The 12,583-nt window shown below is 39.2% G+C and overlaps 1 protein-coding gene across 1 annotated transcript; it reads right to left on the reverse strand.

Moving 5' to 3' along the window:
- Positions 1-654: 654 nt before the first annotated feature.
- On the reverse strand, positions 655-1,209 carry LOC104478818 (interferon epsilon). The gene has a single exon (XM_010119294.1). It carries the CDS (start codon positions 1,207-1,209, stop codon positions 655-657), a length of 555 nt encoding a protein of 184 aa, XP_010117596.1.
- Between the last annotated feature and the right edge of the window lie 11,374 nt (positions 1,210-12,583).

Here is a 12,583-nt window from a genome sequence, read left to right on the forward strand (position 1 = left end):
AATAACATCCAACTAAGAAGTTACTGCAGAAGTCATAGCTATTGCAAACAATATCTTCTGTAGATAAATCCTTCTTGAATTACTTTAGCTCTTTGAACAAAGCAAATGTTAGAACGACTCAAATGTTAAAAAAAAAATACGTTACTGGGAAAGAGCATACAAACTTAACAATGAATGGCCTCAACGTAAGCCAGGACTGCTTAAATAAATTATATACTACTTTATTTTTGATGGAATCTCAATCAGCACAAATCTAGCGATTCCTGTAAGATGAGGGAAGTGTAGTCCATTTGCAAAGATATGATTCTCTATATGTAGAAGAAATAGAGATGGAAAGTAATAGCACATTTTCTCAGCTGAAAACACCATAGCATGACACTATTTGTCATAAGATTACAATCCCATCCTATGGAATAACCCTTACTGAAAAGTCATATAGATTAATTTATAGCTAGTGTAGTCAGCTTGCTTACTGAGGGAAAAATTTACTTACATTGAACAATGCGTTACATCTGCAAAAATAAATTTCAGCAACATAATTATTTAAATACAAACAATATGAACTAAAAACACTGCCATAAAATAGATCATAGAACAAATAATAAATATAAATATTTTTACAGCTAGGTTACGTCAGGTCAAAATCTTTGTACCTTAGTTTTTAAGCTTCCTTATGACTTTATCAATCAATTGAAGACATCTCCTCATTTCTGCACGGCTGATCTCCCAGGAGCACAGGTTGTGATGTTTGTCTTTAAGAAAACAGTCTATTTTTTGGAAGTATTTTTTCAGTTTCAGCCTGTTGACTTCTTTACTCTGAAAGTAGTGGGTCTGCTTCTTGATTACACATGCCTCCAATTGCTCCATTTGCTGATAAAGTCCATTTTGGAATTGTTCTAAAGCTGTCCTATCCCAAGCAGCTAGAGTCAGATTTTTGCTAAAGATATAGAAGATGTGTTGGAAGATCTCTTCAATGGCCACTTTGACAGTCTCTTTCTGCCTGGGCTTTAGAACCTGCTCCGGAAATTTGAAGGACATTTTCTCTCTTAGACATTGTTGAGGAAACTTTTTGCCCATTTTGTCCAAAAGTTGCAGGCTGTTCTTGATCAGTTTTCTTTGCTGTAAAGGAAGGTGATTACACTGAAGACTGGAGATGGTGGTGGTGCACAACATTATGAGGCCAATTTGTATCAAGCCAAAAGCATTCATGATAAAGATAAGCTCTTGTGTTCCTCCTTTTCTGTGTATAAATTCTGAGAGACAGGCTGGGATGCTTTGAAGGTCATTTGTAGGCTCCTGTTTCTCAAAACCTTGAAAATCAATTATTCTGTAGGAGAAGTTTTCTTTCATCATTTTTTGGTTTTTAAGGTATTCCCCCTTGTGTATGCTTTTGACACTTACCACTTTCATTTTCTGCTTTATGACTTCATTGTATTTTTTTTTCCACTTTCTTTTTATTTCAGCTGGATATTAGATTGTTATATATATCATAGATTTTATATTCTCTCTCCCTCAAAAATTCTACAGAAAGTATAAGGAGAATTTTAAAGAAAAATATACAGCAATATTCTTGGTTTGTTAATATTTCAGCAGTGAAAGAAAATGTTGCAATAAAATAACACTCTCAATGGTGGACCAAGGACCTGCTGAATACTACTGCCTTTCTGTCTTCTTAGCATGGTTTATAGTTCCAAAATTCAGTTAAGCTGTTTTCTACGTACATTCATTCAGGGAAAATGTTTTCTTTCTCCTGATCTTTATTTCTCTTGACCATTTAGACTCAAAGGGCAGAGGTCATATTATTAAAATATGTGTGTATATACATGTACTAAAAATGTGTATATGTATTAATATATCTATGTATATTTTAATGCATGTACATTGCTAGTTAAATGAGGCCTTGATCTCACTTAGAGACTTTAAATGCCATGCGAATACAAATACTCACATGGGAACAGATTACATACTTGGATGAAATACTCTTTTTCTCTCCCCATATATGTAACTGAGCAATAATTAATATCAATGCCAGTAGAGCATAGGTCTGAATTCTGACATTAAGTGGGAAGAGAATGAATAAAGAAGACAAAAAATTACTCTAAAATTCAGCCACTTTATTTCCCTAGACATACAATAGAAGATGTTAGGACTATCACAGTACATTGGGAAACCTGGCTCCTGTCTTTAATTTTATTTCGATGAAAGCTGGTCTGACACTATCATTTTGCTGTCTCCCCAGCCTGCTGTGCAAACACGTGTCGTTGCAAAGGCAGTACTCTGCAGGTGATTATGTCTTCATTAAGAGGTTGGATAAACTGGTTTTTTAGTCTGAGACCTGGCTCTGTATTTTTTGTTCTGTTTTTTGCACCCATAGCTATTTGTTTGGCTTAATTCCCAGCCTGGTAGTTGCTCTGAGCAGATTTATGATACTATTTTAGGGCTTCCTTTGTATTCAGCACATAGGTATTTGAGAGGCTTTAAAAAGTCATAAATTAAACTGAGCACAATCATGCGCATGAGCAAACACCTTGGATGCCCTGATATTGCTTAAGCAACCTTGGACTGGATGTACTGCCAGTGTGAGGAAAAAACATGAATTCCCTATCACTTATGACAGTATTAAATTTAAAAAATAAGAACAATCAGAGCAGGATATACAATGCATAGCATGGGATCAAATATTTTCACTGAGTGGGAATGTTTATTACTTTGGAAAAACTGTGTTAGATATGAAGTGGCCATGGAGATGTATCACTTTTGAAAAAATACAGCTATAGAAGGTAAACATGTAATATATTACAATCATATTGATATTACAATAAATAAAAATGTATTTAATTCAGGAAAAATACTATATATTGCTACAGCTATTTCCAGAAATTATACACAAGTATTTTTTTTTCCAAACTGTAATCATTATATGAGCTTAATCCTTCTACTAATTTAAACAGGTAAACTTCTCCACATTCATTGTATCTCTCAGACACACAAGTTCTCTCTTTCCTCTTGCAAAATAGTTTTTTACATGTTTCCTTCTCAGTGAAGAGCTGGAGATGCCATCTTGCATGTCACACACATTACAGAGGGGAGAAATAGAAGACCACCTCTTCCAGATTTCTTACAAAGACAGAGCTGGTCCAGATGTTTTATTCTCTTTTCTGTGTTAACAGATCAGTTGCCCAGTCCCTCACAGAACAGTTACACTTGACTTAGTCCATCAGTTTTTCGGTGGTTGTGTTGTTTGTTTATTTCATTGTTTATTTTTTAAAATAATAACACATTGTTCTTCCCTACTCAGACAGTTTCTTGATTATTGCACTGAGCAAAGCATAGCAGTAATATTGCATGATTCAGGACATGGTCTCCTCTAGTCATGTGTCTTTATTGCTTAATTCGGGAACAAACAGTTCATTAAAAGTAATGGCTGGAAGAGGTACCTGAGTGATAAGAAGCTACAGCACAGACTGCTGTTTATTTCTCTGCCTGTAGTTGAAGCACAGACCATTCTAACCTAGAACAAAAAAGGTAATAAGTTTACAAAGCAGAGCTGTGTTTCCAACGATCTCACAGATCGTTATGGTAGAAAATTTATTTGATCTTTGAGTCCATGCAAGAAAGATCCGCTCTTAAAAGGCCATCTGGCTATGTACGTGTTCATTACAGGAATGTAAGACTAGAGCTAAACTTATGCACAATTTTTTGTCTTTCTAACACCTTTAAAATGCCACGAATTGCTTCCCTAATGGAAGTTTTTTATTTTATTTCTAATGCAATAGAGGAATGAAATGAATATTCTCTATCCCCTATGACACGGGTTCTTTTATCTGAGGCACCACGGCAAGTGGTAAGTCTAAGTTTAGCCTATGTATATGCTGGCAAATGGAGCCAAGAGAAAATTCCTGCAAAATAGTGTGCTTTTGGGCTCTGATAACTACCCCGTGTTAAATCACTTCAAATAACCTTACACCAGCTTTCTCAAATCAGAATAACCCATTCCTTTCAACATTTTGTCTAGATAGTAGTTTCTTTTCCCCTATAATTCAGTCAAAACACACTAATTTTAACAAGTCAACATGCCACAAATGAGTCCAAATCGGTTCAGCTTGTCACTGCACAAGATAGCTTTCTCCCCAGCTAGCTTGACACTGCCCACGTTAAAGGAAAATAGTTTTTCTCTTTTATTACGCTTTCCATCACAGCTATAACTTGCCAGTCCTCTCCCTTACACATCTAAATTATTTCTTTGTTACTAGTTTTTTTAAGTAAAAACTTCGAATACGGGCAAGATTGGATTCTTTGCTCTTACCCTAAGTTGGTGTGGCTGGCCAGGTGCAAGCCTCGTGCTGTGATGGACAAGGGCTGGAGCAGCCAAAGGTGCCCCTGCACTGGTCAGAAACGGGACAGTACAGGTGTAACACTAGAGCTGGAACCGCTCCGACAAATACCTTGTTCAGTTTTAAATGATTAAAGCACAGTTAATTCACCCATTGTGCTACAATTCCATTCACAGTCACTATTGCAGCCTGCGTTAAGAAGTTAAGATCTAGCTTAGCCATGAGACCTTCCCATCTCAGCAGGCCATTTCTCGGACCTCCTGTTGACCTATCCCAATCCAAGTAACTGTTTTATCTTATGCTGAGAAATTCACTGAAACCATTTGTGCAGTACATGCTTGCTTTTGCAAAGTATTCTTTCGAGAAGTACAGTTTTAGAAATAAAGATATTAATGCCTAAGGGCCTCAAATTCAGTTTACTGGAAAAGAAATTTAACAGAACAGCCCTCAATGAAGCAGCAGCAAAGGGGTATTATCGTCACCCACTTTCTAGAAGCACGGAAGTAAAAAAAAATACTATTTCCATTTATGTCACTAATGGTTTGTTACTTTAATTACAAAAACATTGTCAGGATCTTTTTCTTTCCTGCTTAAAAAGGAGCAGGGACAGCAATCCTTTTTGTAGGGAACTAAATTATCTGGGAGTATATTTACTTTCTTGTGTTTACAACTTGGAGGTCGGCACAAACTGGGGCTGTCTTTTTGCCCTCAAGGAGGCTCTGAGGTCTGGTAATGTGAACTGCCGAAACCCCTGGGCACAGACACATTCTTTGGATGCTTTGCTGGGAATATCACATGATTTATCTTGTTGAATGGGCCTTTGCTCTGAAAGAGTGCTCAGACTTTAATCTCTTGAATACACATGGCATTCATTTTTTAATTAGTAAATTCCTAAAGAATTATCAGACTATTATTCTGAGTGGCAGTTGCCTTCTTAAAATGGAAGATCGCTCACATTCATTTTATGATGAGAAAAGCCACAGATGCCCAAGCTAAAAATGCTTATCAAACGCTTCTGTTTATCTCAAAAAGCCAGACATTTTCAAAGATAGGTTTGATTTCAAATAGTGATTTTTATGAAATCTGAACAGTACAAAGGCAGACTTGGAGAATACCATGACAAAGGCTGTAAAAAATACTTGAGCATATAAAATAAAAATAGGAAAAATTAAATGCATATAAATATACCCCTGAAAATGGTCCTGGCTTTTGCCAGCATCCTCCTTCCCTTGGCACAATGGTCATGGGAAATGTGGTGAGGGAGAAGGAGGAGAAGGAGAGTTTTCTTTCAACCAGGAGGTAGCAGGAGATTGCCTGCTGGCAGCAATGGGCACCAGTGGGTGAGGAAAGATGAAAGGGGGAGTGAGAGTGTAATGGTTCCTCTTCCATTCTTAGTGAAGTCTCGCCTTGAGATGCAATGAATACAAGAGGTGCAGGAACAAAGGGCCTCTCTGGATATATGAGCTAGGTTTCCTTTCAGGTGAAACCAAATCATGCAAAGATAATGCTACAACTGCTAACAGGCATTCTGTTCATGGGACCAGACTAGGGACAATCTGTGGTTAAAATGATGCTGAAACACAACAAGTATCGTCAAGTCCCCATAATCTGCTGTTTCACTCACTGTTTAGTTCCATGTGATAGGTTCTGTTCCTGTTGGAGTGTATTACTGGCTATTGTAGACATATCATACAGGACCTTCGTTTTCAGCTGGCATTGTCTTCAGTCAAGAAATGAAGGACAACATAATTGCTCCCATAATCCTCTAAATTAAAAGTTGTAATCACGTCAAGTAATAACTTTTTAGGCTTTTCAGTATTTGAACATTGCTTTTAAAAGCACAGACCATAATCTTGCAATCTGCTTTATAAAGAACAAGCTATTTTACTGCAATACATATAACTTGAAGTTTTATAAGCATCCACAGTGATTTCAAGGCAATTTCTAGAGGAGCCTTGTACCCTCTTAAGGTGAGTTACCTATGGTTTTCCTCAGTTATTGCAATGCACACACCCAAAAAAATACAGTAAAAGATTGTTTTTTAAGTTCTTGAGATGCAGTCTAGATATTATGAAATTAACACTCATATCAGATGTGATTAATCAGAATACGTATCTGAAGCTACTATACAGCTTTTGAAAGGGATAAAGTTCCACCTGTGTGTCTGTCAGGAAATAGAATCATAGAATGGTTTGGGTTGGAAGGGATCTTCAAAGGTCCCTGCAAGAAGCAGGGACATCAACTAGATCAGGTTGCTCAGAGCCTCATCCAGCCTGGCCTTGAATGTTTCGAGGAATGGGGCATCAACCACCTCTCTGGACAACCTATGCCAGTGTTTCACCACCCTCAGTGTAAAAAATTTCTTCCTAATGTCCAATCTGAGTCTGCTTCCTTCTATTTTGAAACCATTACCCCTTGTCCTGTTGCAACAGACCCTGCAGAAGGGTTTCTCCCCATCTTTCCTGTAGGCCCCCTTAAGGTATTGGAAGACCACTATAAGGTCTCCCTGGAGCCTTCTCTTCTTCAGGCTGAACAGCCCCAGCTCTCTCAGCCTTTCTTCATAGTAGAGGTGCTCCAGCCCTCTGATCATCTTCGTGGCCCTCTTCCTGGCCTGCTCCAATTGATCCACATCCTTCTTTTTTGGGGGGCTCCAGAACTGGACACAGTACTCCACGTGGGGTCTCACCAGAGCAGAGTAGAGGAGGAGAATCACCTCCCTTGACCTGCTGGCTGTGCTCCTCTTGATGCAGCCAGGGATGCGGTTGGCCTTCTGGGCTGCAAGGGCGCATTGCTGGCTCATGTTGAGCTTCTCGTCCACCAGCACTCCCAAGTCCTTCTCCTCAGGGCTGTTCTCAATCCATTCTCTGCCCAGCCTGTATTTGTGCCTGGGATTGCCCCAACCCAGGTGCAGGACCTTGCACTTGGCCTGGATGAACTTCATGAGGTTGGCACAGGCCCACCTCTGCAGCCTGTCAAGGTCCCTCTGGTTGGTATCCCTTCCCTCCAGTGTGTCGACCACACCACACAGCTTGGTGTCATTGGCAAACTTGCTGAGGGTGTGCTCCATCCCTGCACCTAAAAAACAAATCAGGACTAGCTGCTGTGATGTCTCTTAACTCAGCATCTGAAGCTTTGAAGGCAGTGTAAGCCTACTGTTTGCATGACCGGCCTCTCATCTCTGGCTGGTAATCAGAAGTTAAGTGTTTGCAGGTGGCCATGTGGTTGCACCAGCTATTTCAGGTTTTTAATGAGTTATTCCAAACATGCTGAATTGAAATAGGGGAAACTTAGTCTTTGTTTCCCTGTAACAGTGCCACATCAGATTAATGTCGGGTTTTTTTTAACACTAAAGCCCCACATCCCTCTTTTTAAGTGACGCAAGAAGGCCAAGAAAGTTTTAAGCATCTTAATTTTGTTTGCAAAATAGCACGAGCAGTTATTAAAATAAAATCCAATTTAAATGAACATTCCAGTGTTTTGAAAAGTAGGTGGAGCTCTGTTTTTCCCTACATGTTTTAGTATCTTTGAGACAACAGAGGTCTTTGGAAGTTCATTGCTGTAGTGAGTTCAGATAAATTATGATTTCTTAATCTGTTTGGCTAGCGCAAGCAAATGAGTTGTATGCTGAAGGGCTCCAGAAAGATTTGGAGGTTTTACTGGGATCTAGTGGCGATCACACATACAGTCTTTCAGATCATCATTACATTGTTTATATATATATATAATGATCATTTTTTGAAGTCACGAAAAGTATCAATCCACACATAAAATGCTCCTGACTTATATCTAGAACAAGTATGTATTGTTGGACTCATGGCACAGCCCCCACCCCACTCAAAACCAAAACCAATACCAACCCAACGACTTGTTTGATGAAAAATCCCTGCATCCACAGAGTTTATACTTCTGCTTCTGACTGCTCTTTATGATAGCTATCTCAGATGTAAAACACAATTTTCTACAGGCGGTACTTGCAGGCAAGCAATGATGACAGAGTGCAAAAAAATGTAAGTGTTAAATCACATAGAATGAAGGAACATTTACTAAGGTAAGAAATCAGATAACCTAACTAGTAGAAAGATGGATAGAGTCAAGCATTACAGCAAAGGAAGTCAAGTTTCTCTGAAGTCACTGGGTTCATACCTTGAAGGATTTACCAAGTTCTAGTTCATCACCTGACGTTTCTTATCCCTTTTATTTTGATGGCTTTCTAATATTTTAGAGCAACTGTCGAGATAAAAAATGTCCTTGAAAACATGTATGTATAGTCTGAAAGGGCTTAGATTTTCTAGGTTAGGTTTTGGCACAGAAAAGGATAGTAAGAATAAACAAACAGAACTTAAATATTTAACTACAAGACTCTTGTAGTCCGAGGCCTATCATTTTCTGCACTAAATTCCATATCCTGGAATTAAACAAGGTTGAAATCACCTGGTAAAATTACTGCCTACAAAGATGTTCAAGGGAAAGTAGCAAAGCAAATTTGGTGCTGGTTAAAGAAGTGTGGTTCCATTGTTTGTTTCTTTATAGCAGCAGTGAAGTTAGGCATGTCAAACAGCACAAGAATAGGGCATGAAAAAAAAGTTTGACCCTATTGAATATAAGTCACAAATTGTAACTGCTAGCTAGTGCAAAAGCCAAAAAAGTAGGACAATAAAAAAGGACCTATTTTGTCTTCAGCGTTGTATGGAGAAAGAGAGAAAGCTGGTCATTCAAACACCAAAGTCCACTCTGTGGATGCTGAGATTTAAGTTTCCCTTGGGACTCCGAGAGAAAGGAGGACACATTAGCAACATTACATAGAGTTTTGACACCCTACAGAATACAGAAACATTCTTCCAGACTTCAGACACCCTGATACTGCAATGAAAGTGAAAGTTGAACATTTCTTCCTTTGAACTCCTTTGTCAGGCTGTGAAGAGGCAGTACTTTTTCTGCATTACATGGTACCTTAAAAAGTCTTCTGAAGCGAGGGAATCAACATCTATCTCTCAAAATTTCTTTGAGTAAAACAAAGCCACAGTACCAGAATTGTTACTGATCATACTACAAACTCAAGAACTGGTTGGGAGAAATGGCTCAGTCTTTGCTTCTGGTTTGTTCCCTCATCAACCCACCGCTCTACTATGAACCCTCTGGACCACTCCTTCTCTGTAGGGAAAGAATGAAAAAAAAAAAGATGCAATCCCAAATTATTTTCATTCACTCCAAACAAAGTAAACAGATGAGCTTCACATTAAGCCTTAGTTTTGTGTGTCACCTACACTGCAGAGTAGCTCTGGAAGTGTATTTCCTGATGTTTGTGGAGCTATTCAGGAGCAAGCAGATATTAAGGCACAGCAGCCTGGTCAGGAAGCACGGTATTTCAAAAAATGCTCCTCTCCACATTTCCAGAGATAATTGAGACATTCAAGTGCATTGAAGATTTTCTTTGACATTATGAAAATAAACATATACTTTTTAACACTATTTGTTTACTGGGATAAAGAGTACAGTATCCAAATACTGAATACCAAGGAGAAAAAAAAAACAACCACAGAGTAATTGCCCACTAAATAAGAACTGTCCGTGAAATGAATGAGTCAAGGATTTTGGGTTGCGGTGGGGAAAATCATACTGAAGAACTGATTGCCCTGATACTTATTTTAGCTTTCATTACACAAACAAACTATAAACTGCATTCTAATTAATACAGGCAGTACTTAATAATTTCAAAGAGCTGTGGTACAGAAGTACAGATGAACTTACATCTAAAAACATAGAGCTGGAAGATAAAGTTTTAATACTAACATTCTCTCCAGTGGAATGTAAAGAAGGCTTAATGAAAGTAATATCTTTATAAATATTGTATATATTATATTTCTATATTTTGGTAGTTTATATTCCATATATTTATATTTCTATGTATTTATATCAATTTTTATATTGATGTCTTTATCAATGATCTGGATGATGGTACTGAGTGCACCCTCAGTAGGTCTGCAGATGGCTCCAAGCTGGGAGGGAGCATTGATCTGCTTGAGGGTAGGAAGGCTCTGCAGAGGGATGTGGACAAGGTGGATAGTTGGGCCAAGGCCAATTGTACAAGATTAAACAAGGCTCCTTGGTTTCAGCACTTGGGTCACAACAACCCCACACAACGCTATGGGCTTGGGGAATAGTGGCTGGAAAGCTGCCCAGCAAACAAGGACCTGGGGATGATGGTCAAGAACCACCTCAATAAGACCTGACAGTGTGCCCAGGCGGCCAAGAAGGCCAGGAGCATCCTGGCTTGCATCAGGAACAGTGTGGCCAGCAGGAGCAGGGAAGCGATCATCCTCCTGTACCCAGCACTGGTGAGGTCACACTGTGAATAGTGTTCAATTTTGGGACCCTCACTACAAGAAAGACACTGAGGTGTTTGTAACAGCGTGCTCCAAACCCCACCCTCCCAACCTGACCACTTTCCCCATAATCCTGCTTAAGTGATAACCATCAGTGACAGATGTGTCTGGTCCCAATGGTGATGTCAACATCTGACTCAAAGTGGATTCAGGGGAGACGGATAACACAATAGCCAAGGGATGGCAATGCACACCCCTCCTAAAAACAGTGGTGGTTAATGTCCAACTCAATCCAAATTACAATCAGTGCAAATATGACTATGAGTCAATTATCTCACTCCATAGTGAGCAGTCCAAGAGTCCTTTGAGCTCTCCTGCACGGCAGCTGGCTGCACGTGGGGATCGTCCCTTGGGGTAGGGACACCTCTCAAGGTTACTCCTCTAGGCTGAGAGATTCCTTGCCACAACAGATCCTCGGTAAGTCACTAACAGCACGCTAAACTTTGAAATCTTAGCTAAGTAATATAAAGGATTGATTGTGCACATATAATCCTTTAGATATAAACCGTTGGTCAAGCCTGGGACTAGGACTGGATACAGCTGCATCTAGACTCCTCTCTGAGAACAAGTTTAGAAAGCAAGGAAGTCCTTTCTGAATCTCATGACTCGACAGGAGGGTCCCCCTGATGGTTTTGTCTGACCCTGTCCTCTATGCAGTAAATAACCCAGTGCACCTTGCCACAGAATCTTGTTAAATCACTGTTGCATTTACAATTAAACTGTCAAACTTTGTTAAATCACTGTCTTATGTCAATAAAATATATTGTTGCTTCTTTGTTACAAGTGAAGTGCATCACTCCCATCCATGACAGTGCTGGAACGCATTCAAAGAGCAACCAAGCTGGTGAAGGGCTCAAGTCTTATAAGGAGCATCTGAGGGAAGTGGGATTGCTCAGCCTGGAGAAAAGGAAGCTGAGGGGACGGAGATGCTATCACTCTCTAAAACAACCTGAAAGGAGGTTGTACTGAGGTGGGTGTCGGTCTCTTTTCCCAGGTAACAAGTGATAGGATGACAGGAAGTGGCCTCAAGTTGCACCAGGGGAGGTTTAGATTGGATATTAGGAAAAATTTCTTCACTGAAATGTTGTCAAGCATTGGAACAGGCTGCCCAGGGAAATGGTAGAGTCATCATCCCTGGAGGTATTTAAAAGACGTCTAGATGTGGCACTTAGGGACATGATTTAGTGCTAGACTTGGCAGTGTTAGGTTTACAGTTGGACTTGATGATCTTAAGGGTCTTTTCCAACCTAAATGATTCTAACCTATAGTGAGTAGCACAAATTTCCCCATCTGAGATGCATCTATTCCTTTGCTTCCACAAGAAAAGTCTACCTTTTTTGTTTTAAGAGAGCATTAGAAAACCAGGCCAGATTGGCCCTTTGAAGGCCACACTGGATGAGGGTCTGAGCAACCTGATCAAGTTGGAGATGTCCCTGCTCCCTACAAAGAGGTTGGACTAGATGACCTTTAAAAGTCCCTTCCAAACCTAACTATTCTATGATTCTAACCATGTTCTCTGTTGCATGAGTAAAAATAAATTTCTCTATGGTCCTTTCAAGAATTTTTATTCTATATAGCACAATTAAGGATAAAAAGCAGGAATGAGGAGGCAGAAGTTAATACTCTAAAAGATAAGTCTCTTGCAGGAAGTCCATAGTTCTGCATCAGCTGTTTTTTAAATCACAACAAATTTTAAAACTACATTCAGAACACTGGAAAGCAACACCAAACAGTAATGTTTCTCAATTACTTGAACAGCAGGAGATGAGACTCTGAACTGAACAGTGTACTGTTTCAAGTATACTCCATGAAAGTCAGAGACTCTAAAAGACTAATACTGTTCAAAGAAAAATAAGATACACAAGG

The sequence above is a fragment of the Chlamydotis macqueenii genome, chromosome Z, assembly GCF_036417535.1.
Source record: "Chlamydotis macqueenii isolate bChlMac1 chromosome Z, bChlMac1.mat, whole genome shotgun sequence".
NCBI classification, from domain to species: Eukaryota; Metazoa; Chordata; class Aves; order Otidiformes; family Otididae; genus Chlamydotis; species Chlamydotis macqueenii.

Coding starts and splice junctions, on each gene's coding strand:
- LOC104478818 (XM_010119294.1), bottom strand. CDS start 1,209: ATGAATGCTTTTGGCTTGATACAAATTGGCCTCATAATGTTGTGCACC.